General features: G+C 36.0%; 12 protein-coding genes and 1 non-coding gene across 13 annotated transcripts; 6 read left to right on the forward strand and 7 right to left on the reverse strand.

The window, feature by feature from the left end:
• Nucleotides 1-733: 733 nt before the first annotated feature.
• SOMG_02496 (But2 family protein) lies at nucleotides 734-1,213 on the forward strand (the record flags this gene model as incomplete). The annotated part of the gene is made up of 1 exon (XM_056181288.1): nucleotides 734-1,213. One exon carries the CDS (start codon nucleotides 734-736, stop codon nucleotides 1,211-1,213), a length of 480 nt encoding a protein of 159 aa, XP_056035694.1.
• Nucleotides 1,214-1,718: 505 nt separating this feature from the next.
• Nucleotides 1,719-1,984, reverse strand: SOMG_02497 (developmentally Regulated MAPK Interacting protein; the record flags this gene model as incomplete). The annotated part of the gene is made up of 2 exons (XM_056181289.1): nucleotides 1,719-1,895; nucleotides 1,925-1,984. 2 exons carry the CDS (start codon nucleotides 1,982-1,984, stop codon nucleotides 1,719-1,721), a joined length of 237 nt encoding a protein of 78 aa, XP_056035695.1.
• Nucleotides 1,985-2,809: 825 nt separating this feature from the next.
• Nucleotides 2,810-3,418, reverse strand: SOMG_02498 (Mug2 mug135 meu2 family; the record flags this gene model as incomplete). Its single annotated transcript, XM_056181290.1, has 2 exons — nucleotides 2,810-3,314; nucleotides 3,348-3,418. 2 exons carry the CDS (start codon nucleotides 3,416-3,418, stop codon nucleotides 2,810-2,812), a joined length of 576 nt encoding a protein of 191 aa, XP_056035685.1.
• A 2,308-nt stretch (nucleotides 3,419-5,726) lies between these two features.
• On the forward strand, nucleotides 5,727-6,083 carry SOMG_02499 (Transporter; the record flags this gene model as incomplete). The annotated part of the gene is made up of 1 exon (XM_056181291.1): nucleotides 5,727-6,083. The coding sequence occupies one exon, from the start codon at nucleotides 5,727-5,729 to the stop codon at nucleotides 6,081-6,083; it is 357 nt and encodes a 118-aa protein (XP_056035774.1).
• Nucleotides 6,084-7,335: 1,252 nt separating this feature from the next.
• Nucleotides 7,336-8,448, reverse strand: wtf21 (wtf meiotic driver; the record flags this gene model as incomplete). Its single annotated transcript, XM_056181292.1, has 5 exons — nucleotides 7,336-7,416; nucleotides 7,466-7,506; nucleotides 7,547-7,861; nucleotides 7,907-8,140; nucleotides 8,334-8,448. The coding sequence occupies 5 exons, from the start codon at nucleotides 8,446-8,448 to the stop codon at nucleotides 7,336-7,338; spliced, it is 786 nt and encodes a 261-aa protein (XP_056035080.1).
• A 530-nt stretch (nucleotides 8,449-8,978) lies between these two features.
• SOMG_02501 (uncharacterized protein) lies at nucleotides 8,979-9,131 on the forward strand (the record flags this gene model as incomplete). The annotated part of the gene is made up of 1 exon (XM_056181293.1): nucleotides 8,979-9,131. One exon carries the CDS (start codon nucleotides 8,979-8,981, stop codon nucleotides 9,129-9,131), a length of 153 nt encoding a protein of 50 aa, XP_056035081.1.
• A 1,630-nt stretch (nucleotides 9,132-10,761) lies between these two features.
• On the reverse strand, nucleotides 10,762-11,592 carry SOMG_02502 (Zn-dependent hydrolases of the beta-lactamase; the record flags this gene model as incomplete). The annotated part of the gene is made up of 1 exon (XM_056181294.1): nucleotides 10,762-11,592. The coding sequence occupies one exon, from the start codon at nucleotides 11,590-11,592 to the stop codon at nucleotides 10,762-10,764; it is 831 nt and encodes a 276-aa protein (XP_056035078.1).
• Nucleotides 11,593-13,243: 1,651 nt separating this feature from the next.
• SOMG_02503 (transmembrane transporter) lies at nucleotides 13,244-14,428 on the forward strand (the record flags this gene model as incomplete). The annotated part of the gene is made up of 4 exons (XM_056181295.1): nucleotides 13,244-13,474; nucleotides 13,545-13,885; nucleotides 14,105-14,200; nucleotides 14,347-14,428. The coding sequence occupies 4 exons, from the start codon at nucleotides 13,244-13,246 to the stop codon at nucleotides 14,426-14,428; spliced, it is 750 nt and encodes a 249-aa protein (XP_056035079.1).
• A 1,552-nt stretch (nucleotides 14,429-15,980) lies between these two features.
• Nucleotides 15,981-16,862, forward strand: SOMG_02504 (RTA1 like protein; the record flags this gene model as incomplete). Its single annotated transcript, XM_056181296.1, has 1 exon — nucleotides 15,981-16,862. The coding sequence occupies one exon, from the start codon at nucleotides 15,981-15,983 to the stop codon at nucleotides 16,860-16,862; it is 882 nt and encodes a 293-aa protein (XP_056035076.1).
• Nucleotides 16,863-17,503: 641 nt separating this feature from the next.
• SOMG_02505 (But2 family protein) lies at nucleotides 17,504-18,067 on the reverse strand (the record flags this gene model as incomplete). The annotated part of the gene is made up of 1 exon (XM_056181297.1): nucleotides 17,504-18,067. One exon carries the CDS (start codon nucleotides 18,065-18,067, stop codon nucleotides 17,504-17,506), a length of 564 nt encoding a protein of 187 aa, XP_056035077.1.
• Nucleotides 18,068-19,104: 1,037 nt separating this feature from the next.
• SOMG_02506 (AMP-binding dehydrogenase) lies at nucleotides 19,105-22,074 on the reverse strand (the record flags this gene model as incomplete). Its single annotated transcript, XM_056181298.1, has 1 exon — nucleotides 19,105-22,074. The coding sequence occupies one exon, from the start codon at nucleotides 22,072-22,074 to the stop codon at nucleotides 19,105-19,107; it is 2,970 nt and encodes a 989-aa protein (XP_056035074.1).
• Nucleotides 22,075-22,607: 533 nt separating this feature from the next.
• On the forward strand, nucleotides 22,608-23,486 carry SOMG_02507 (short chain dehydrogenase; the record flags this gene model as incomplete). The annotated part of the gene is made up of 1 exon (XM_056181299.1): nucleotides 22,608-23,486. One exon carries the CDS (start codon nucleotides 22,608-22,610, stop codon nucleotides 23,484-23,486), a length of 879 nt encoding a protein of 292 aa, XP_056035075.1.
• Nucleotides 23,487-24,559: 1,073 nt separating this feature from the next.
• On the reverse strand, nucleotides 24,560-24,674 carry SOMG_10052. The gene has a single exon (XR_008803585.1). It is a non-coding gene; the product is annotated as a 5S ribosomal RNA (ribosomal RNA).
• Nucleotides 24,675-26,830: the final 2,156 nt, after the last annotated feature.

Consider the following 26,830-nt stretch of genomic DNA (forward strand, 5'->3'; position numbering starts at 1 on the left):
TTGCTATATATCCCAAACGGAAGACTTGGTACTACGTAAATGAATAAGTAACGGGCTGACCCGTCGATTCTTTCGTCTGTAGACAATTGTTTACACAACTTTGTCCAACAATCAATGTAAGCTTATTCTTTTTCTACCATCTGGGTCTCCATTTCGTTCTGCATCACAATTTTCATTGTTTGTTTACTTGGTAATATGATATTTTATCTCTCACTAATAAATATAATAAAGATGAACAGGTAGCCGGCAATCACATGACATATGTGACAACATGAAAATACAAGTCGCATTTATATCAGCTTCGTGCTACACGCTCGTTGGCTCGGATTGTTAAAGGCCGCGGGGTATAGCAACCAAAAGGCTTTTGACTCAGCACATGATAAAGTTTCACAACCATGTGGCTTGTTTTTTTTAGCTCCGACTTTATTGTCAGACTTTAGGACTCGGGTTAATTCAATGGAAGTTGACAAGTCAGTTCTGGTTCGTAGTGTTACGTCTGTTAAGTTGTTCCTAGTTCCGTGATAGTATGATCTGTACAGGGAGTCAATGCTTGTTATGACCAAATGCTTCTTGCTAGAATTGATATATAAAGCCTGAGATTTCCTTCCTACTTGACATACATAGGAAAAGAATTCATCCTTTGACTCGACTTGTTCTTGCATTTTATCTATCAAATTTAATTCATTTCTGAACATCACATCTTTTAACATTTCAATTTCAAAGTACTATCAAAATGAAGTTTTCCTTGTCTGCTGTCTTCCTTACTCTTCTTGGAGCCACTTCTGCTTTGGGTGCTTCGGCTTCAACTTCGTCTCTTGACAGACAATTTGGTATCGTGAGTAGCCACTCTGGTATCATCCATGTCCACCTACGCACATTCGAAGTTGGTCAATCTGGTCATGTTTACTTGAGTAAATATGATAATTCTGACGGTAATGCCAATTTCAATCTCAAAAATGGAGAATTGTTACATGAAAACAAGACTGCTTCTATTGACAAGGACGGTGCTCTTGTTTTCGAATCCTCTGGCTCTCCTCTGTCAGGTTTCGAAGCTAAGCAGGTGAATTCCCAATTCTATGATCTCAGCTTGAACAACGATTACCCTGTCGCATGCCCTGTTCCCAATGCCAACGATGTTTATCAAATCTACTACGGAAAGGGTAATGGTAATGCTGACTGTGTTGGTATTTACCCTTTGGCTGCCACTCCTTAAATGCCGTTCTTTTTTAAATTTTTCGAATTTCATTTCATACCCTATAACACAACGTCTATGTTATGTACGATTCAACTCGATACCTTAGACTATTAGCTATTATTTACATTTGCATATAATCATTTTTTGCATCAATTGAAGCATTTTTTATTTGTCATATCTTTGTTTTCGATCACTTGTTATCTGTACCTTTTCATTTTCGTAAAAAATAGAAGATTGTATTTCAATCCTCTGAAAAAGGACGCAACACCATGAATTTAATTCCTTATTAAGGACAAAAGCACTTGAAAGTGGTTATTGTTTAGGATATTGTAAAGCAACCGTATGATTTAATGATCTTGCGCTTCGCTAAATAATTTTTTGGAAACTTACAAATACTTTAATTACCAAGTTACTCATTAAGATCTACTCGTTTCACAAGTAAGTCCGCTAGGAGATGAGGGACTGCTGATAGAGCTCATAGTAGAAAGAAGCTGTGTTCACAGAGGGGAGAAGGATTCCTACTTTAATCGCTTGGCGGCGTAAGAATGAATTCTTCTGACTGAGCATAGATTTCCTCAGCACGCTCGGGGTTGCCCATGTTGATGCGATAACCTCCACCAGTTGGCCAATTGGTAGTATCTGTGGTATAGCTGCCATCCAATATAGAAACCGTCGCAAGCAACTTATAAAGGGAGGATACCTGAAATAGTTGCTAAGATAGATTCCTACAACTTTTTGTCTGTATCCACATAGTTCCAGCTGATTGTGTGATCGATGCCAGTTTTCCATTGTTCAAATGTTATGTATTTGTTATTTGTATAGCCATAGAGTAAGCGTAGAGGAAAAAAATGCGAGTTTTGATAACATCATTTTGAAAGAGTAATTTTAAGATAGACGAGAAGGGTCGAATTGTAGGGGATTTGTAGGTCGCCTGTTATAGACAAATTGAAATTAAACGTTCAAAGGATGAAGCAATGAAGGAAAAAAAAAAAAAAAGTTCTTTAGGACACGTTTTGTTTCCTTTCTTTTGCACTCGGAAAGGAACAGATTAATAAAAGGATTCAAGATATAGATACATTGACGGGATAAAAAAATCCAAATATAAATTATAATAAGAATGATTTGAATGATTTCTTACTGATGGTTTCATGAAGTGTGAGGGATCTAATTATAGACTAAAATTCATTCCCTATTTTGTAAGTAAACAAACATAGAAATGTCATTCGAGTTCCAATTCCACCAAAAGCATGTACACTAGCAATAGCGCAACATTTACCAATAGCAGAGGGTAACGGTCGGTGGTATCTACATACATAAACAATATTTAAGTTCGTAAGGGCTTTTCGTAAAGAAAAAAATTACTAATAATGAAAGCAGGATTTTATTCTGCTTGCCTTTTGGAAAATAGTAAGCATTCATGGTTCTTCCGAAAATATAATATATGCGATGAGCGCTTGAATTGACTTTAAAGATTTGCTGAAAGAACCTGTTGATTGTGTCTATTTTTGATCACAAAACCATATCCTAGTAATTGTCGTCATAAAGCAAAATTTAAAAAATGTTTAGGTATTTACAACTTTGCAGAAATCATCTAAAAGACCACATAACATAATGTTAGTTGAACCCAGAGAAGTGATGACTAAGATCGTAGACGCTGATTAAACCAAGGGCATCACGAAGTCTTTCTTTCATTTTTATCGACTCGTTGAAATTGAAGCGGATTCCGTACCCATCTAAGTAGCGAGCGCACTGGTCCCTTGTTAAGCCATCAATGTCTTTAACAGATCTAATTTCTGGCAAATCATCATCTGGCTGAGTCCCACCTAGAAAAGGAACGATATTTATAGGAAATCCCATTGATCTTAACTGGATATTTTCCGTTTTTGTATTTCTCATATCCATTCTGTTAAATCTCGTTTCCATTCTGTTAAATCTCGTTTCCATTCTGTTAAATCTCGTTTCCATTCTTGAGGGGAATGCATTCTCATCGGTCAGCCAATTCTGAAACCACCGCGGTGGTTGATCTTCAGCAACCTCTTCTGCTCGTCTTAATTGATTAGCAACATTTTGAATAACTTGGATTCGATGAATCATGCCAACTTCATTTTGAAGTTGCGAGCTTTTCATAGCAAATTCTAATTCTTTTAAAAACCGATTTACGTCTAAAAAAGTATCATTCTGTGGAGGAGAGATGTCGAAATCGTTCGCATAGATATTTTCCATTTTAAGAAATTGGTAAAGGTTATGTACAATAGATATGCTGCTAAAATATAAACAAAGCTGTGTTATTTTTGAATTGTGGTGGTGCCACTCGTTAAACGCTTCGAGTGCACTTCCAAATAGAAAAATTCTCGTAATAATATTTCAACGATGGAATAAATTATAACACTAAACAAAAATTACGCAATTATTGGTTTCCTTCGTTACAGATGTTAACAAGCATTAGCAATGAGAGTGTGAGTGGAATACAGTTGTAAAGGTTTAAATTGTCAAGTTGAATACTCTAAATTAAGTTACTACATATCTGGAGTGATATATCTTTAGTACAAGTTTATTGGCTCTGCCAGAAAAATCTTCCTAACTGAAGATTTTGTCTGAGAATCCCGCTTAGGGCCATTTCTACCAGTGGGGCAGGTATATCAGACTTTGGCAATGGTTCGGTACTTGGGAATTGGTAGTAAAAAAAGGTATTATGAAATAAAACCGATTTTGGTATGTATTCTTTTCTTCCTATACATTTATCGCACTAAGCATAATTGTTTCTGAATTTCGTTTGCGAAACCCCAATCTTTGAAAACTCATTCTTGACAACTCTGTCCTTTAACTATATGATTAGATTAGCCCAGGTCCTCTAACATAAATTTAAAAGTTCATTATAACACAACCTTGAGTCTTGCTAACAAGAAGAATAGCAACTACCGTTAAGCTTTTTCGTTTTATTCACATGTTCAACAAGCGATTTCTTCCAGGGAAACTCATATGCACTTTTAACCTGATGCCTATCTCAAATCAGATGTAAGAAGGACTTCTTTCAAGTTCTTATTCTTTTTCTATTTTATGTAGTCAAAGCAAACAACTGCGCAGATCGAACAAAAGCACTTACTATAACGTTGAAAAAGATGCAACAAAGCCTGTGGTAAAACATTAAGTCTTGCAAAAATCTGTATTCTCCAAAAAGTAAGGTTGAAAAAAAAAAAAGAAAGAAAACAAGTTTCAGAGTCTCTCATATCCATTCATTAATTTCTGGGCCACTACCGTTCATTTTATTTTTATTTATTTATTCTTTTTTTTTGGTTCTTTAATAATTTTTGATACTGTTTATTATAGATTTTGGGAAATTTCATGATCCAGAAGAACAACTACATCACCTCTTCCTGAAACATTGAATTTGCTCTACTCAAATTCCTACCGGCACCACTTTTCAGGTCACTTCAAACTCAACACCGAAACCCAAACCAAGAATAATCATAATGGAAGCCTCTCTACTCCTAATGCTCGTATAATACCAAACTTAATTTGGATAGGAGTTTCGTTATTTCTAAACGTATTTCTCTCTGGTTTTGATGGGACAGGTACAGCTTCTGCTTATACTACGATCGGTGAAGAATTTCACGCTGCAAATTTAGCGTCATGGATTACCACTTCGTATTTAATTACTAGTACTACATTTCAGCCTTTATACGGATTGATACGGATCGTTTTCAGACATTATAGGAAGGTGAGTATGTTAATATATGGCATCGGGACTGTTTAGTCTTGGTTATCTATGGTGCTACTTTGCTATTGGGATCTTTTTTTTTAATAATTGCAAGAAGTTTTTTATGGGAATTGGGGGAGGAGGATTGATCACACTGTACACATTCATCGACTCGGATATCATTCCAACAAGGAAACGAGGGCTGTTCCAAGCATTTCAAAATCTATTGTTATGATTTGGTGCCATTTGTGGAACGTCTTTTGAAGGTGTACTTTGTGAAGCATTTAGTTGGGGAGTTGTTTTCTCATCCAAGTTCCTTTTTCACTTTCAAGTTTTGCTGTAGGGTATTTTTTTTGTACAAAATTAAGCTTGTTATACAAGGCTTCACAATATCGAATTCTTTTGATATATCAGGAGGATACTTTTGGTTTCTGGGTTGACGGCATTGTTATTGGTTTATCTTTTGGTGGTACAAAATCCATTCAAACATGTGAACCCTCTAAATTTTCATATTATTGGGAGTGTTGTGTATATCTGCATTCATATATGTAGAATTTACAACGAAAGCGGCGCCAATTATTCCATTAAAATCGCTTCAAGGGTTATACAGTACCCTTGTTTTAACGATTGGGGGTTTCACTGGATTAGCAGGATATGCTTATTTATTTACACTCGCTTTATTTTTTCAACTAGTACAAGGGGATAGTCTTTCCAAAGCCGGACTTTGTCTTGCTTTACCTTCCTTGTCTACAGCTATAGGAGGATTGATTTCTGGTAATCTCATGCATCAACATGTTCGCGTGGGAGCACCTACTTTTTTGGGGAGTACTTCTCATGGCTTTAGGATATGTCCTTAGTTTGTTTATATATCCTGGCATATCACCAATACTACTGGGTCTATTTTTGATTCCAGCCAACATTGGGCAAGGTATAGGATTTTCAAGCTCCTTCTTTTCGTTCATTTTTTCTGCGTTTCCTCAAAATTCACATGCTCCATCTACATCAACGCTTTATTTGATTAGAAGCATTGGTTCATTGTTTGACGTAGGCGTATTATCAGCCATCATTCAATCGACTCTTAGGAAAAGAGTATTCACTGAATTATCAGATTTTACTGATCTCAATGAAAACCAGATTCGAGAGGTTCTTCTTTATATGATTTACCAGAGGATATTCAGAAGATTGTATTAGGTGATTATACTTTTGCCATTCGAAATGCACAGAGTTTACGATGATTTGCTGCATAATAGCCCTTATCTTATGTATTTTGAAGGACGTGATAAAACCAAATACACATTCCGGATTTCGCTATTAATCCTTTCGGGCCTGTCTTTCACGTCGAGCAGCAGTGCTAAGAAAAGAAATGCCATTACGGAATAATGATAATGCCGTAAAAAAATTACTTTTATAAACCTATTAAAAAACTTTTTATTTTCTGATCGTTGAAGCGATTTGTCAAAGGTGGACTGGAGGACTCTTTATGTTCATGAGGTGAATTGTCGCAGATCTCATTCAAGTGTACATGCAAAGGGAATTATTGGTGGATTTTTCAATAATGAAAAAAATAGTTAAAGGGATTTTGGTCCTGTTTTTGTCTTAAAAAGAGATCTTCCGTTTTTCATTTAGGGCTTTTTTTCCATATCGTTTTGACTTGAAAAAATAAGTGGGCATTTAAAATAAGCAAATAAATTTTTTTTTTATTATTTTTTTCTTCTTTAAAGAACTTTGACTTTAATATGCTCTGAAACTTATTATAACAATGAATGATTTTTGTAAACATCCATATGATTGACGTTAATGGTAGCTACAGGAGATGAGATATTCATATAATGCTTCTAATAATTAATTTTTACAGTCTACTAGATATGAACGATAGGGTTGTACTAATGAGGCTAGACTCTTAGATGTCTTCACTTAACTGCAGTCATCGAACGGGAACTGGTCTGGTGTTTTTGCCTAGGTGCGGCCGTAGACGTTTGTTCCTGTCTGTAAGATTACTAGTAATTCAGTGTGTTCCAGTAAGGACTTTCTTGTTTACATTTTGAAGCAAACACTCTTCTGTATGATTACATCGCAATATTTCGGTCTTGACTACCGTTTATAAAAGACGTGCAATTACACGACACTGTGTTGAGTTAAACAGTAGTTTATTGCAATGGAAATTTTCGTCAAAATATGTAAATAATCATTAAAAAGGGTGTTCGATTCTACTCACGAAGAAAATGAACGATACGTAAACAACGATATTGCGAGAAGAATTAAAAAGATTCATAAAAGAGTGAATGAGAAAAGCAATAAAACTCTGCTGGACCCGTCTGATCCTTGCGTTTGTGAACTCGAATGCACTTGATGGACAGCAATGTACACGGATGCTCCCAAAGAAGTGGCAAACTACAAAGAAGTAAAGCATTCTCAGTAAGATCATAAATAAAAAATCAAAAGCTCAAACATTAGCGCTTTGCTCAGCAAGAGGTTGAAGTTCGATCTCTTCGTTACGAGGTGGACCATTCCTGCTAATTCTATTCTGAAAGGTTAATGAAAAATCCTAAATTAAGAATACCAAATGTACTTACTAGACGTGTAGGCACATGGTCTTCAATTGCATCTGGGTTATCTGAACAAGTTAGAACAGTTGATAGAAAATAGAACCTTACGAATGAGAAGAACAAAGAAGCATATGTTCAGTACTGCCAAAACAACCAACATCGCAGCTGAATGTATATATTCAAAACCTCCTGATAATTTCAAAACGTAACCACCGACTCCATTCAAACTTATCAGTATAATTAGGGCTTTACACACAGCTGGTGCCACTTTCTTTGTTGCTCTTCCAGATTTTTTTAGAAACTTTTTGGTTGCTCTTCCAGATTTCTTTAGAACCTTTTTGGTTGCTCTTCCAGATTTCTTTAAAACCTTTTTGGTTGCTCTTCCAGCTTGCGTGAACCATTCTTTAGGCATTTGAGTTATTACTAATAGTTAGTGAGTCATTAAAAATCTTGAAATTAGTTTCTTACCAATTGTCAATGACAGAAATAGAGCGCACCAAACGCCAAAAAGTACCCAAACGGCAAGCTGATTAAACGGAATTTCGTAAACAAGAAGAATGACCCTCGCAATAATTAAGCATACATTATATACAATAAAAATAGCAAAAACAATTGCTAATTCACGAGGCGTCAGATATCTTTTCTTTTTAGAACTTTCTTCTGTTTCAGGAGCCATTTCTAGATCTACAAATTTGTTTGAAGCTAATGAATGTTTTAGTAATAATTCGTTGTTTGTGAAAGGATAGAGGTATTCGCCCTGTTTGTTGACACTTATCGACAAGGTTATTCATCTCAAACCCAACAAATAAATAAACAAGCATGATTCTTCCATAATGAACCGTTCAAACAAAAACACAAAGAATAAACCTTTCCTTTCTATTTCAACAAATCTTACCTGTATACGGAGGAGGCGTACCATCTGAAGGAGACGACCGACTATCTGCCTTTTCATCATTGAGCGTTTTGGAAGAGTCATCAGAATCTGAAATAGGAGAGTACTTGTTTTTCATATTTACAATCGCAATTAGATCCCTTTAATGATACCGATTTTTACACTCTAAACGAAATCAACTAGAATCACCAAAAAAAGTCCGTAAGAACTGGCTCCAATTTTCACAGATCTGTCAAAAATCTGTCAGGAAAAAAAAGGGAATTGGATCTTGCTTAAAAAGCAAACTTCGTTTTGCAAGATTAGTTGGCTTTAAAACCAAAGATGCCAGTTTGAAAAAAACCTTGGTAGTGGCTTTTCGCATGTCTCAATTCATAAATCAGCGACATTATGTCACTGACTGGTCACAGTCCTCATTGCGATTTTTCGTAATAGTATAATCCAAAAGAGTCGTCGTTTATTACAAAATGTAAACATAGAACCAGCGTTAGAAAAAACAGTGCTAATCAGTTTGAATGATATTCAAACAGGATCGGACTTTGCTTTTTTTGAAATCCACCCAGTTGCATTTGCAATTACTAATGCTCTAGGCTTCAGGATGCCGTCGGAAAGAAACGACTTGACGACTGATACTGTATCCCGTTAAACACTATGCCAGCAGAGCCTGAAAACCAGTTCAACGATCGTAGTGACAATACTTTCAAACAGCTGTCCTCTGAACATACCTCTGAACATACTGAGCAATCTCCAGGGTTACGCCAGGAACCGGGTCAGTCTAGGGATGTTGAAAGCAGTGGGAGTTGATTTATACGGAAAGTAAAGCAATGTTTGTTCTTTTCGTTTTTTCTCCAGCATGTTTATGCGTATGCTTATGTTTATGTTTTTGTTTCATCGTTGCATTTTGTTTCTTTTATTCATTCGTCAAGCAGTTTTTAATTTACTGATCCTTATAAAATCTTTTCATTTCTAACTAATAAGGAGTTTAATTAATTACTGAATCATGGATGGCTATTGCTTCCTTGCAATCACTAGTATCACTAAGTCAAAGGACCATGCCGATCAAAACGACAGCCAGGCGATGCTTGCATACAAAAGAACAAGAATTGCAAAAAAGCCTACTGCATACTGGGGAATGCACAATCTTTCAGCTGGACTTTCAATGTTGATAATTCTGCCTCCGGTACCGATTCTTCCTTTTTGGGAAAATGAGGAACTACAGCTTCCGTCACGTTTAAAAATAAAAATAAGATCACGAACATTCAAATCTACTACCATGGCAAAGGGAATAACACCAATGACTGTGTTGGTGTTGTTACTGAGCTTATTATTCATTAAAAGGGTTACTGTTGGTAGATGTTTTCGTCGATACATTGCGTATCCTTTAAAAAATGTTTGCCTTTGATTCTCCTGGATACATTTATAGTCAAAAATCAAATGTTCCTCTTTTTTTTTTGGCAGTGAATATAAGCATTTTTTTCGCTTAAGCGTATTTCACTTGTCATTCGCATTTAACATTTGGCTTTTCTAATTATAACCTTTGTGATCTGACTTACATCTCCCATTCGCCTTGATTCTTTTTTGGTGTTTTACTTACCATCTGTTCTGGGTTTCCTCTTTATTGTATCTACTTACCTTTTTTTCCTACAGTATTATTTGTTGAAAAAAAGGACCAAAAGTCAACAGCTTGCAATAGGCGGCTGGTCAGTTGGTCAGTCATTTGATTGAGAAATCCGTATATCGCTAAAGCCTATTTTGTAGATTCCAATGAAATGTTTGTTGTAGCTAATATCTGGATTCGAAAAGCGGAATACATTTGTAATTTTTAGTTGGGGAATTTTCTTTCATTCAGCGAGCACAATACCCTTGGCATAATCCATATACCTTCCCGTATACTAATGTTTTGGTATGGTATGGTAATTTGTATAAAATGAATTTTATTGTATAATAAATGAAAAAGAGAACTGTTGGAAAAGAGTTTGCTAAGAATACTATCTCTCCAAGAAAACTGTCTGCCTAATCTTCAGACTGAAATATTCGACTTTCCAAGCTTAATAAAATCGTCTGTATACGCAAGTTATTTAGTGAATAAGGTGCCAGATGCCTGATCCCTGGAAGCTAATTACGATTCATTTCATTTCAAGTTGTACAGAAGCATCTGATTTGACATGCGATTTTTTTTTTTTTTTTTTTTTTTTTTTTATTATTGTTCTGTGGATTGGTTTTCCACTGAGCATACAATCTCATACAGAGTGAGATTCCCACCTATATGACGAATTTTTCATCAATTCATTCTTCTATAAATGTTTATATTTTCATATACATATGCATATATATTTATTTATTTATTTCTACATTTTTTTAATTTATATTTAGATCTATGCTATGTGCTATGTTCTATTCTGGCTATTCCTTTTTTAATCAAAGCTGATCTTTCTCATTTCCCAGAAATCAAGGTTGAGGGCTTTCCTGGAGTGACCCAACAGACTCTGTCGCTGATCCCTTCTTCCTCAAAGTCTCGGGTTAATTCCTTTCCAGCTTGCGTAAAATGACCCCATCCTTCAAAGTGAATGGGTACCATCAGCTCAATATTTAGATCCTTTACAAGTTGACCGGCTTGCTTTCCGTCCAAAGTAATCTGCAATGGTCCATCGTGTGAAAATGCAATGGCCTTTCCAAGATTGAGAATTGCAACACACACGTGATACTTTTTACGAATTTCCTTGATTTCCTCAATGTAAACAGTATCACCAGAAAAGTAGATCACATTTGGAAGTCCCTCAGGACTCGTACCAAATGTGTTGCACTCCAAGATAAATCCAGTACACTCTTCTCCTGGAACGTGTCTCGTAGGTACCCCGGTAACTTGAAAGGTCTTTCCGCCAACATCAAGTGGGATTGTCTCCCATGGGCGAATGCCACGAACACCTGGTCGAGGTTGGAGGTTCTTTGCACCATCCATAGTAGTAATGACTTTACGACCATCTAAAAGGCGACGGCCGAGATCATCCAAATTATCTGCATGATCTTCGTGACTTAAAAGTACTGCATCAATAGGAGGTAAACTTTCCAATCCCAAGGCAGGATCAATGCTATTTTGCAGAATAGCGGATCCATCTTTTAAAATATTCGATTCATAATTCAATTTCGTTCCAGCCGGCGAGAATACAGGGTCAGTCAAAAAGTTGACATGATCAATACTAAAAATAGCAGTTGCAGTCGTAAGATGAGTGATACTCACGTTGCTGAGAAAGTTGGTAGAAGGCATTGTAAAAAGCAGTTCGAGTCTTTCTTTCTTTCTTTGCTTTGTATCACAACTTGGCATCCCATGGAGAGAATATATACAATTTCTCGTTTCTCCTTGGCAGTAAATTACCTAAGCCTAAATCCGCATACCGCAAATTCATCTTTTGAGGTCCGCATTAACTTGAAGTTTCAACGAGCCGAACCTGAAACAAAAGATGACGGAAACCTCTTATCATTTATTTCCTTTTTCCTAGTTTTGTTTCATGAAGCTGTTGGTTGGTATTCCTTGAAAAGGATCGGATCAAATTCAAAAAGGTCTCTTAAACGGCTTATGGAGATTTAAATACAATAAATGATATTATTCATGCATTGAATGAATGAGCGTACACTTACAAAGTAAGCAAAGTGAATCCTCCTTACTCACTAAATATGTAGAAAAGCCGCAATATTGCGGATGTCGATTCGTGGTGTGCGGGGAATAAAGTAAAGAATGGGTTGAGGATTAGAAATTCCATAGGCAGCATTGGCAGCAGCAGCAGCAGTAGTAGTATGCTGATTAATAAGACAACCAACACACTAGTATCGTAATTTAAAAATTGAAATCCAAATCCATTCGAATGGTACGTTCCCTTCCTTGGTAAGGTAAATTGATTCATGATTATTTTTAAATACTTAGTGAGTGACAAGTGAAAAAGTTATAGAGTGGATGATACAATGGCTTTTCAGTACACTTTCGGTTGAGCAATGAACTATATGTATATATAGCACGAAATACAAGAGATGAAACCGATGTTTTGTTTGGCCAGCGGCATCAATATTGCATTTGAGCTTTGGTACTTTAGACAGGTGTTAAAGCTTGGTGGCGTCATCAACAAGCTTTTATTCAGGTAAAACAGACACTTGAAAACGTATCAATTCTATGTTATTGTAAACCTGGAAGAAAAACTCAATTGGAAACGGATGCTTCTGATTATGGTATAGGAGCAATTCTATCACAAAAGCAAGATGATGAAAATTTTCATCCAGTTGCTTTCCATTCGGCTTCATTTACAGACCAACAAAAGATATGGACAACTTGGGAAAAAGAAGCGTATGCCAAGATAACATCAGGTATCGTTTTTTAGCAGAGCCAATAAACTTGTTCAATAACATATTCATTTAGTATCACCAGAAACGTTACTAAAGATATATCACTCCAGATATGTAGTAACTTAATTTAGAGTATTCAACTTGACAATTCAAGCCATTTCAACTGTATTCCATTTACGCTCTCATTACTATACGGAGGAGTATATTCCCGTGACACATAAAAAACAATACTGAACGTTATGTTATGTAAGCTAAATCCGTAGAGTACACAAAAATTGCGGATTTATGTTGAATACCGCAATCGGGTTAGCGGTCAAGTGGGGCTACGGATTGAGATCTTGGTTCTACTTACGTACGTATTGAGGCAAAATTTGTAAAAAAAAAAAGAAGGACGGAAAATGTGCGATATTTATTTTTATTTAATTTGTTTGCGGGTTTGAATTCAATTGAAAACATTATACAATATTCTCAAATTTATTTACTAGCTAGAAGTTTGGTAATTTATAATTAGCTCAACAAGGTTTCTTTAATACATCTATTCTTTTGGAAGGTATATCTAATTTTCTTTTTCCATAATACAAAATATGGACTTGTTATATCTTGCAGTCGGAAAAACATTTCAAAAGAATAATGCGATGCTTCATAAAAATACCAAGGAAGGCATAGTAGGCGACAATACTCTAGGCTTGGATAATCGATCAAGTTTGTTCAGTGGCCAAGACAAAGTGCAATGGATTTTAGAAACTATGCGAAGTGAGAAAAGCATCGATGTCACTCGAACGAAAATAAGTGAAGGAACCCCCCAAGAATACCTTGTAAGTTGGGGTGGCCCTCATGACCCACTTGATCCAAGGAATTGGTCCAATACTAAAAAATGGTGGATAGATAGTTATTGAATTATTTCTTGTTACTACTGCTGTTACATTTCCTTCTGATGTTTACTCAACAGGAGTTCCAGAAATTTTCAAAAGCATGCATACATCAACCCCTGTCGCATCATTGAGCACTTGTACTTTCTTGGTAGGTTTCGCAATGGGTTCTTTACCTTTTGCGCCACTTAGCAGTATTTATGGAAGATTGCTTGTTTATTTGGTTTTCATTTTTACAATTTTCCAAATAGGTGGCGGATCTGCTCATAATATTTGGACTACACTTATCATTCAATACTTTCAAGTTGTCTTTGGGAGCATTCCTTCAGTCAATGGCGGAGGTGGTGTAAGCGACATGTATGGTTCGCTCGAGAATACACATACGTTGTTCCACTCCTTTGTGCTATTCCCTTCCTTGGTCCAGTCATAGGGCCTATTGTTGGTGACTTTATATCACAAAGTGACCGTGGATGGAAATGGGCATTTTGGATAAGTATGATACTTTCTGGATCCGTTGTTTTGCTTGCCATTTTTACTTTTTCTGAAACACATAGTAATACAAACCTTTCCTTACAGGGCTCGTTACCTTCGTGAAGTTACAGGAAATCCTCTTTGGTACACAAATAGTGAAAAGCAACGTGACCCTAGAAGAGCAGTTAGACAATCATCGATGTATGCTAGCTTATTGTTGGTAACCGAACCGATTGTTGTTTGTTTTACTCTTTATATGACCATTATATTCGTTCTCGCTTATATGAATTTAGGTAGTTACCAAATTGTATTTTCTCACTCAATATGGTTTCAACCAGGGAGAACAGGGTCTTCCGTTTTATAGAAGTCGGTGTTGGAATTGCGATAGCCGTATCTTTAACTCCCAAATTGTTTATTACCATTATCTGAATATTTATTAAAAGATGAAAGGAAATGTTTTCCCGGAGCATCGTTTGTATCCACTATTTTTTGTATGCTTTATTGATAGTTATAAAACAAGGGCACAAAGCGCAGGCGCTGCTGCGACGCGACGCTTGCGGGCTAATCTGCTAGCGGAGGATTAAGTTTAGTCGCTCGTCCATTGTACCACAATTTGGGTACTCATTGGGCTACGACGCTTTTTGCTTTCACATCATTATGTATGGTCCCGATCCCAGTTGTTTTTTATCTATATGGAAAAAGGATACGATCTCGCAGTAAACTCGCCTACAAAGGATGAAGGTAATGAAGAAGAAGTAGCAAATACTTTTTTAAGTAAAGAAGAAAGTTCATTTTTATCTACTATGGGTCATATCCATTTCTGTTCTATATCTATCCAGCGATTCCAGCGATTTAAGAGGGGCTTAATGAATCGCATACTGCTTAGTGTCAACAAGTTTTAAATCCTTCTTATATATTTCTAGAAGTAAAGTTGATTAGAGTTATACATTTGCGTTTGATGTTTTAGCGCTAATTTAGACTATTATTGTTGTTCCGGTTTTTTGATTATAAGTATCTTTTTCTGATTTTCTAAATCTTTTATTACAATTCTTTCTTTATTTCTAGTTTTCTGTTTTCTTGTCAAAAAAGGAACTCGTTTTTCTTGGAAGTACACTAAGATTCGAGCATGTAATTTATTCTTACATATACTTTAATAAACCTAATAGTTAGTTTGTTTAAATTTAAAATTTTGAGGTGATATGATTAAAGTCTATATATAATGTAACAAGTTATCGTTCGAGTTTAAAACCCTTTCAAAGTGAAAATTTGAAACCAATTTCATAAAAATATAATGTTTGAAGAAAAAGAAAGGAAAAAAAGGTCAATATAGCTTTTAATTTTCCTTTCCACAATTTTCTCATGACGATCTTCGGATGTCCATGTCGGATTTCGCAAGAAAAGTCCGGCATGGTTTGGTTTTGCCACATTGAAACTGTTTTGTCAACAATATGTCTTGGAAACAAAAAATAATTTAGTCAGTCATTAGGATACCCCTCTCCTCCCCTCTTCGTGCTACTAGAGAGAATCACAGTTTTTTCAATAAAAGTATTTTATAAATATATACACATCAGGATTATAACCATTGCACATGCGATCTGCTTGACAACGGTTCAATGAAACCATTTTTCAAATGTGCATTTACAAAGAGGTTATACTAAAAAATATCCGCTCTATATAGTCTAGCTAGAAAAATATTCCTTGTTGCTGTTAAACTGAACACATATCGGACTTCGTTATAACAAGTCCGACATCGGAGCAAGTCCGACATCGGAGCAAGTCCGATGTCGGATGCCCGAAAGTGTCACTAGAAGAGAGTAAGCCACTAGTGCTGAATAGTATAAAAGGAAGAAGAAAAGAAAAAAGCCAACAAGATGCTTTCAGTCTTTTCCAAGCTACATAATTTCTAAATATTTCTACTATCAATTCCTTACGGGAGAAACTATTGATATTATTAAAACGTTCTTAAACTTGCCGAGAAAGAATGGTTGTTACAACCGAAGATATTTTAGGTTACTTACCTAACGCAACGTGGGCTAAAGCAGCTACAGGACTTCTATGCGTTGCTTGTTTGCTACAAATAGGAACACTAGTAAAATCACCAAAATCCGTTGTCTGGGTAGCAATAATTGGAACACTTGGGGAAATCGCAGGTTGGATATGCAGGGCATTCTCTCATTATCGTCCGACAAAAACATACTTTTATATTATACAATTCCTTACTTTATTGGTTGCGCCAATCTTTTATTCAGCTGTGTTATATGTCTTACTATATCGGTGGTCACTACATTATGGTCCTCAATTTTCTTTATTTCGACCGAACTACTATGTTGCTATTTTTGTTACTGCAGACGTTGTGGCTTTCATAGTTCAAATAGCTGGCGGAGCTATGTCAAGTGATCAAAACAATCCACAGATAGGGCAACATGTTGCTTTGGCTGGCGTCATTTTTCAGCTTGTGTGTACCGTTCTATTTTGTTTTTTGCAAATAATATTTATGGTTAGCGTGATTCGAGTAAGACCTGTACGTTTCGTACCAGGTTCATACACATTATACTCACCGAGGACGAAGGTAAGGGACATCTCATTTTTATTTTTAATTCTATCAACAATTGCGGTTCTAGTCCGTGTTATTTATCGAACCGCCGAGTTTACCGAATACGACAAATTTAAAAGCTCAGAACTATGGTTTGATATACTTGACTTTGGGCCAATGTTTGTTGCTGCATTGTTTTTGATTCCGGCGCTTTATCCTAGCATGTACAAACCGATAAATGCTGCCGATCCGACAAAATTTTATTCCCAAGGCACTACTGAAAGCACTCAGGAATTAACAAAGGAAGGAAACGAAACTTACTTGAAATGAATTCAGTTCTTTTACGTTGTGTTTTGTTTATGGTAATGTCTCATTTCTTGCAATTAATGCCGTTATTCCTTAAATTTGTTCTACTTTAAAGTGAACTTGAGGGAGCTTACTTCGATATTTCACTTTAACACTTTATAAATATATCTACAAGCAAAATATAAAATGTATTTATTCAAAACTTCGTAAAAGAATACTAATACTATAAAATATCGCTAAACGTTGCAAATAAAAAATGTTTAAACAGTCATGTAGAGACCTTCAGTAGGGTTAGTCTCCATAGTATTTCATGTAGGACTTGTCAGTAACGCCGAACAACTCATAAGTTACAGGTAGGTAACGGTGAGGGCAGATGATGTTCGTTCGTGGTGTATTCACAACCATCGGAAGAGCAGTTAAAGCGATCGATTCCAACTTCGCGGCCAGGGCGATTTGCCCAAATAGTGAAAATATTGGTGACATATGTAAGATTCTAGAGCACGCACGAGTTTTCCAATGCTACTGGGACCATCAACTTCAATATGGTTACTACTCTTTTCGATATGAAAGTGGAAGTTGGCAGTCTTTTTTGTCAGTGGCTTGGGTTACATCTTTGCCATTAGCTTTTTCACTTTCTTGCTTCCGATGAGAACAACATTTTATATTTAAGCAGAATTGGAAGGGGCCGCAATAGAAGAAGAAGAAGAAGAAGAAACAGGATTATTTGGAATTGCAAGGGCTGTAAAGCCAACACACTTGCTATTACCATTTTCTTTCCCAAAAAAGACAGAGTAAACAGAGGAATTTTCTTCGATAGGACAAGCTACGGGGTTTTGTCCATGAAGTTCCAGAGCATAGCCAGAAGCAATGCGTTCTCCAAAATCAAATCCAAGAATGGAACCCTCATCATTACGTTGAAAGTATAACGCACCGTTATCGCCAAGGTGAGCAGAAAATCCTTCATGGAGTAAATAAGTATCTGCTAAAGTGAATTTGGCCGCTTCATTTCCATTATCATAAGGATCGAGATAGACGTTATTGTTGTCACCAACATAAAAGGAATGGAAATGAACGTTACCGTTACCTGAGCGGAGGCTCATTACAGAAAACTCTTCATTCTGTTTGATATCAGAACGGTCGGTTAGAGGAGCTGCAAGAGAAGAAATTGGGCTACAAGCTAAAAGGGAGAATAAGGCAGAAGAAAGAGAAACGGAGGAAAACAATTTCATCTTAAAAATGCAGATAATTCTTCTTTAGAGTGAGGAAAAATAGAGATGTAGACAAAAAATGATGAATGAATGGATAAATATTGGATTACTTAAGATAGAAAATAACGATTGAAGGATCAAATGTTGACAAAAGATGCTGTATAAAAAGTGAAAAATAAAAGTAAAAGGGAATTAGTATTCTTTTTAAGGGTAGTTAAATTACACAATCAATAAGAATTTAATGCTTTCTCGATCAATAAATTGATTGCGGTTTCGATGGTGGGAAAGTGGACCTTATTTATAGCAAAGATTATACATACACACACGCACACACACACACAAGCCCAATCCTATCGGGTCCCTCTCGGTGTCATGGAATGACAGATTGAAACTCATTGCATAAATTTTCCCTCTTTTGAATGACTTTACCGTTTTCTCACATAGCTAAAAAAGGAATGTAAACAATACGTACGTGGTATTGTCAGAGTGGTTGCGACTTTAACTTTTAACTTTTGATTGAGGAATGGGTGAGCGACAAAGTGAACAGACGCCGACAAAATTCGATAAATAAGAAAAACAAACGATTTCCACGTATCATTCTTTTGAATTAACTATTCTGTCGCTTACTACAAATTTTTTTATTCCATAAATTTCAATTTCCTTTCCTTTTCTTTTGCTCTTGTTCTTGTTTTTCATTTGAGATACATAATTATACGGTTTAGGATTTCTGTCGCAACATAATTAAAGTAGTTAAAGATGGGATTAGAGGTCCTTATTGAACATAGAGACCCAGAACCACGATAAATAAAAGTTTCTTCACTATATATTAGTGGTAGGTTAAGTAACACCGAACTCATCCATCAATATGTTACTTATTATAGTAAATAAACCAAATGGTAATTGTAATCAAGCAAATCTTCACAACCAAGGTAAAAGACATTTGAAATAATTACTGAAACCCCATTTTTCATTTTTTTAATGGATGGATATTATTAACTCTCATTTCGTGTATGCCTCTCGTCCTTCCTTCTGAAAGAACAAAACTAATCAATTGAAAACTATTCGATGTACAAATTGTCCAACCCATTTGCGATCGCCTCCTTCGTTAGGAATTTTTCACCCAAAGGATAGATATTCTTCAGTCCCTTGTATGGTATCATACCACTTTCTAAAGCAAACTTGGCTGTTTGCTGAAGGGCAAACAAAGGATGATCTTCTCCTTCTTCATCGATATCCTTTTCAAGCGCTTTTAGCCATCCCTCCAGTGAAACAAATTTTAGCTTTTTCTTCTTTTTCTTCAATAACTCACAAATTCTGGCAAAATCGTTACCGTCAATTATATCGTATGCAAGTAGAGGAGCAAACTCATCAGCCTCTTTCTCCATAATCTGAGTCAACGCTATACACAATGCATTGGTGGTAGAAATACGAAAGAGCAGAGGTTGAGATTCACTGTATTGGGGGCAAGCTCCCATTCGTAATGCTGATACGACGAAACGCCAAAAGAAATCTCTAGATAAGATCTCTCCATCGCTTGCTACGATAAATCCTGGACGAATAACATATATTGAAGGGTGTCCTAGATCCTTTACTTTTTTACACAAGAGCTCAGAAACGTATTTAGATAGTGCATAACCGGATGTTTTAGTAGACTGAATGCAATCGTCAAGCTCTATTTCTTGTTGTCCACCTCCTGAAATAAAGTAAAGAGCCTTTGGACCCATTATACTCAGCTCCAAAATAGTTTTCGTTCCCAAGACATTCACTGGCCTAAGTTCTTGATACGATTTCATCCAGTGTACTTCAGCTCCCATGTGATAGATTCGGGAAACTTTTTCTATGAGAAAATCCCATTTTGCATTATCCAAACCAAACCTTGTTTCGTCTAAATGAGCTGCCCATATAATTAATTTTTTACCAGAAATTCGAAGACTCGGAACGAGTGACGTTAATCGTTCTTTAGCGGCTTTATCAGAAGATTCTCGTATCAAACATACAACACTCATATCCATTTTCATAAGATACTCCAAGAAGCGGCGACCAAGGTAACCTGTCGCCCCAGTTAGCAAAACGTATTGAGCATTGGTATGCATAATAGTTAATTTGGGAATGGTACGTGCTAAAGCATATGCATCTTCATGTAGAAGCCTGTAGGTAATTGTCGATAAATTCACGCTTTTCTCTTGAACTACAAAAGCTAATGAGCTAGGCGTACAATTCGAATCCATAACAGAACCAATCGAACCTTGAAAGTGAAACTTGTTTTGTAGGGAAAGGAAAAATCTTACAGAATGAATGGAATCTAAGCCACAAGAATAAAGAGAGGCATCCTTTCCTTCTAATATTGGATTCTGAAGAAGTTTTGCAGCAATTTTGCTGATCTCAATAGCCAAAGGATTTGATAAAATAGGTAAACGTTGGTCTTGTACGTGAAGACACTTGGATGCATAAGCTTCGATAGACTTTAGGTCTACTTTTCCAGCGGAAGTACGTGGTGTATTTTTTAATTGGAAACAATTTGAGAAAAGATTCGGATTTCGAAGCTCTTTATTCAATATCTCCTTTAGTAACGCAGGATCTACGCCATCATGGGCAGGAACATATGCCAGTACAAATCGATTTGATATAAAAAAGGAAAAAGCAGCTTCAACATCCTTCAACCCCAAGGCTACTTTGTCAAAGTATTGTAAATCAAAGAAAATACCATTTCTCTTGACACGTCTTCCTACCCGACCTTTGATGGTGATACCCAACTTTCCTTTATACGAGTTCCAAACGGCCAAATCAGCAAACCGTATTGCTGGTTCACCATGGAAATCTATAAATGTAGAATTTCGAGACTGAACGGTTTCAGGATCGTCACCTACATACGGCTCCGATTGCACGTCGGTCACGACACAGACAAAACCCTCATGGCCGATTTTTTCAAGGACAGGTTCATTCTTTTCTGTAAGCAATAAAAGTTTTTTAACCGTTTTTCCGGAAAAGTAGACAAGTTCTTTGTTATGCAACGTATCTTTTTCTCCATTAGGAGCAAAAAACGAAACTAATCCTGATTCAGTGGTACCATATTGTGGGTATATGATTGCATTTGGCAAGACTCTTTTGCATATATGGTACATGTTTGCAGGAACCATTTCGCCGCCGGCAGCAACTAGTTTACAAGAAGGAAATGATTCAGACTTGTCAGGTATTATTTGAAGAGTTAGAACAAGGAGATTGGGCAAAATTATCAAACGTTCACATCCGGCACGAAGAGCATAATAGACATTCCAAGCAAGTTGTTCAGCCTCTGAAGTAGAAGTAAAGTTGGACGATATTGAGGAAGATGGATACAGTAAGCTTCCATCACAGTACAAGGCATTAAGCCAGCTCAATGTCGTTAAAGCAAAGCTGGGAGCCATTATCATTGGCGTGGAAAGATGATTCATGAACTCTGGAGTTCCATAATCATAACCAAAAGCATACTTTTTCATGAGAAATGGCATTGATTTAGGAACACCAGTAGATCCACTGGAATGATTTATAAGTGCTACCTCTGGTTCCAACCCAGCACCAATGCAAGGAGCGTTAAGGTCCGTTTGGAGGCAAGCAAAGGAAATGACATTCAAAGAATTCACCTGAAATGCGGGCGCATATTCATGATAAAGCAAGTCAGAAATATCTAGACGTTGAACAAGAGCATCAACAACCTTTTGGGACCAGACATGATTAAAAATGACACAAGTTCGTCCAGTAGCCCACAAAGCAAAGATAGTACTTAAAAAATCTAACTCATGCCCCATATGAATTCCAACCGTTTTCCCCAAGCCAAGATCATTGCAGAATTTAGCGATTGTATTAACACGACAAAGTAATTCTTTAAATGTGTACTCAACGACAATTCTGTATTCATTGTACACATAGATAAAACGATGATCTGGTGTTTCATTTGCGTTTCTTAGTAAGCGAGCGACTGGTGTATCCTCTTCTCTAGGAGAAGCTAATATGGATGAAAAGGACGTTGTAATTGAAGATTTTGGTGACATCTTAGCTTAGTCTTTTGAATACCAATATGAACCAAGAATGGATCAAAGCTTGAGACGAATAACAGCAAGTTTTTCCCCCTCCCCAAAATATAATGGTAGACACTTCCTTCTCATCCTAAAAGCTGGCTTTATATGCTTAAATTACAAAAAGCTGCACTTCACTTCATACCAAAGCTAGGTAACCGGCTATAGGACTCCGACTCGATCGATTGCCTGCAATCAGGATACTACAGTATCCGGGAGACTAAGTTAGCCTTGTAGCCTTCAGAGTTATTGAAATCGAATTTTACACTGTAGATATAGTTAAGTAGGAGCCACAAGCACTAAGTGTTGAGCCAACTATCGCTCATTTTTCGGTTTCTTACAATAAAACGACTGCACGGATAGTAGAAATGGTAGGTATTTACAGACATCCGAAATAGCAATGAAACGTTATATTATAGCAATTCGCAAAATCAGCTCCGTCGAAAAAGGATAAAGATTTACGATCACTTTTTTACATTGTGAATAAAGACACTAAATTCTGAAGAATAATGAAGTCGACAATTTCCACTGTACTTGTTACTGGAGCTTCTAGAGGTTTGGGATTTGCATTGATTACGGTTGGTTTGGCTCAAGGTTATAATGTGGTTGCGTGTTCCCGTGCGCCCGAATCCATAAATATCGAGCACTCGAACTTGTTAAAGCTCAAAGTAAACGTGACGGATATTGATTCTGTCGAACGCGCTTTCAAGAGTGCTCAAAGAATATTTGGAAATATAAACATAGTAATCAACAATGCAGGATATGGACTTGCTGGCGAGTTTGAATCGTACACCATCGAGGAAATGCATCGACAAATGGATGTAAATTTTTGGGGAGTGACATATGTTACTAAAGAAGCGTTAAATTACATGCGTGAATCAGGAACAGGAGGACGAATTTTACAAATTTCGTCGGTCGCAGGATACTACCCATCTCCATGTTTAAGCATGTATAATGCCAGCAAATTTGCTATTGAAGGGCTCTCTCAAACAATAATGAGAGAATTGGATCAAAGTTGGAACATCGCCATAACAATTGTGCAACCGGGTGGTATGCAGACAGAGTGGGCTGCCTCTAATATGCAGTGGTCCAAAGCACATCCTGCATATGAGAATGATCAATCTTGGAGACCATTTTGGAAAAACTACCATGGGTCCGAGGAAACAGACCCGAATAAAGCAGCGAATTTGTTATATACCATTGCTCAGCTCGACAAGCCGCCTCAAAAGCTTGTTCTAGGTTATGATTCCTTGGAGTTGATTCGCAAGCAACATCAGGATATTAAACAAGAGCTTGAGAAGAATGTAGCTCTTAGTACAAGTGTAACAAGAGATGATTTTGACCCAGATACAGTGGAAATTTTGCGCCAAAATCTTCAATCCATGTGATAAAAATGTATAAAAAATAAATAAATAAATAATAAATAAAGTATATTTAGGTGTTGAATTAAAAACAACGAGCCCATCATCAAGACGGAATGCATGTATTTAAAAGTTTGAAAAATCCGGCTTTACATGAAAAGGTCACAGCAAGGAGTATATTCAGATAAGACAATTAAGAGGAAAACTTAAATTCAAGCTGAATTATTAAAGTGCAATGAATGAATACTGATAAGCCTTTCCTATCTTAATGCGTTACCAGGATTATTCACTAATTTGGCACGAATGCGCTACTTTTTCGTCGACACTTCAGTTTGTAGCAAGTAGAGTACTGAATAGGTTTTCTTTTTGTAATATGGTATTAAATAAATAAAAAAGTTGAAGGATTTTCTTAATTATTGAAATCTATTAAACGCTTCTTTATATATAAAAATATTGTTCATATTGTTTTTGATGACTTGTCACCGTTCAATTTTGCTGTAGAAATTATAAAACTCTTAGTAAAATATAGCAGAATATGAATAAAAGAATGTTTTCTTCATTCGATTTGATCGAGTTTTCATCGAGTTATTATTCAGTTCAGTGAATTCGTGATTTTTTTTTGTTGGAGGATTTTTCCATACAAGTCAAACTACATCATGGGCTAGGAGAAAACTTACTAAAGTTGCTTTTCTTGCTTGGAGCACTGCGAACTATAAGCAAACGATTTTTTAGAAATTTTTAGAAGGAAATCTTTACAAGCAGTGTGGACTTGGAAAGTTTAAAGAATTATTAGAGACAACATCAAGCGTGTTTGGTGCTGATGATGAATATGGAAAACTATGGTACATGAAATCGGTTGAACTTTATAGTTTCTATAATGTCCAATATATTGAATGATGAAGAATTGAACTGTTAAAAGAAAACAAATAAAAATCAACTACCTTTTTTGCCTCCTTTCTAATTGTCCTCCAAAAGGGCTACTACTTGTATTTACGATTTCAGCCCAACTATTAGGTAGAAAACAAATATAAATAGCGAGATTTGTTTAAAAAGAAAGAAATCAAACAAAAAGAGAAGGAATAGAAAAAGAAAAAGAAAAAAGCCTACAGCACCCCGGATTCCCATGTTGTCTCCAACCATAGTACTAACGAGGCCCTCAGACGCTTAACTGCAGTGATCGGACGGGAACTGGTGTTTTCGCCTAGGTGTGGCCGTAGACTCTCAACTTGAAAAGATGATGCATTTTTGTTTAGCAAATGCAGTTCATCACTGGTTGTTTGAAAGATGGGTTTTCCTAGAATGCATTCTGAGTAACGTTTTCTTCAGAAAGTATTTGCTACTATTTTTTAAAAACATTTTGTCCCTCTTACCCCTCCTCTGTCTCCTATCGATATTTATTATTATTGATGACGGAAAAGTGGTGATTCTGTTCTTGGAAATTATTTCTCGTTTCCTCCTTTTTTTTTTGCTTTTTGTGTAAGTTTCTTTCCTATTTAATACTTTTGATTTTCTTACATATTGCGCTTTTCCTTTTTTCACTTTCAGCAGAGTACAGCTTTTCTTTTTAATCACGTTTCGCTACTTCTTCACCGCATTCCATTCTTCCTTGCGTTTGTTTTTGAGTAATTTGCTTCGTGTTTTAACTATATTTATTTTTAAATTTTGAACTTTCAGTTTGTTTTATTTATTTTTTTCTTTTTTTTTTTTTTTTGTTTTTCTTTATATTTTGGTAGTTTCGCAGAGATATTTTTTGGTGTTCTTGCCAAAGTGTGCAGCAAATAATGACAAACTTGCATCTATTTTTCAGAGTGAATACATCACATTGATAATATCAAAAGTCTAGATAGTAATGTATTTTCACCTGAGCCTACTCACCTTTACCTTTTGGAAACGGATCATCAAGTGTGAAACTACATCCATATATCATAATTGCAAGTTATGTTGAAGATACAATTGCATACCTTTTAAAGATTTACAAAGTTCGGCCAGAGACATCACAATTTTAAGGTAGATTATTTTCCGGTCGCTAAAAGTGATGGACAAAAGAAAAGGTATGTCGCGAATTTTAATTCTATGTGTACACCATTTCCTTTTTAGATGAAGAAGGAAGAGATACAAGACAAAAAAGAGTTAGAGTTAGAGATAGAGATAGAGGTAGATATAGTGAATATACGGAACAGAAGTCTTTTTTCATCAAAAACCTATCTAGCATCATCATTTACCTAAGAATTTGGCGATTATCAAATGAAGATTTTGGAATAACTACAATAGCGAGACGATTCACCTCAGACATTGTGTAGGAGTTGATTCATTTCCAGGTTTTTAATATTTGAGATTTATGTACTACTAAAAAATACAAAGGGGGGAACTTTTGTCCTTTCAGCATAAACTGACACCAATTGGAAATAACCACTTGTTTCCGATAGAACATATAGAAGGGAAGCTAGTTTGATTTAGCTAGTATTTAGCTAGTATAAAGCGGAATTAGCTGAATTTAAAACTGGACTGAGACTTCTCATTTCCTTTTCTTTTTTAGTGATCGCATAAGCTCGACATGATTTATTTATTATTATTAAATTATAAACGTGTTCATCAGATGGAATCTCATAGATATAAGAATGCTTGTCAAGCGGAAATAATAATTTTTTTTCTAGCAATATTTTCTGCAATTGGAATTACGTTTCTAGCAATGTTTTCTGCAATTGGAATGACTTTTACTACTTGCATAGTTAGATACGACCAATCTTCAGAAAGTTGGGCCAGATTCAACTTGCAGTTTGAAGGTTACGACATAAGTTACATACCTTTCATAAAGATAGCTAACGCAGGTATTTGTTTGTATCCTGTATTTTCTCTTTCTGATGGTTTCCATCTGTAATTCCTAAATTATGCAAAGGGATTCATTGAAGTCTCAAAAAAAAAATAAAAGAAAAGATTGCAAGAGATTACTAAACCGGCTATTAAAGTTTAAAATTTAGAAATGAATGTAGACCTTTACTGGTAATGAGGTTGTCAAGATTGCTACCAATACTCCTCAGGACAATGCTACAGAGGCTGACTTTTTGGGTTACAATTACTATGAATGGTATGGTGACTCGAACTTGTATGCTTCCGGTTATGCTGCTCGTACAAATGAGCTCCAAAATATCACTGTTCCCATCTTTTTTTTCTGAATTGGGCTGCAACATCATTCACCCTCGTATCTTGACTGAAGTTGTCCAGGCGATATACTCCAAAAACATGACTGACGTTTGGAGCGAAGGTATTGGCATCCTATCTTTGATGAATCCTAGTCATGAAATTGTATTTATTTTAAAAGAAATTGATTGTTTTAATGTGATTTTAATCCTTCTTTTCTAGTCTACATTGCG

The sequence above is a fragment of the Schizosaccharomyces osmophilus genome, chromosome 1, assembly GCF_027921745.1.
Source record: "Schizosaccharomyces osmophilus chromosome 1, complete sequence".
NCBI lineage: Eukaryota > Fungi > Ascomycota > Schizosaccharomycetes > Schizosaccharomycetales > Schizosaccharomycetaceae > Schizosaccharomyces > Schizosaccharomyces osmophilus.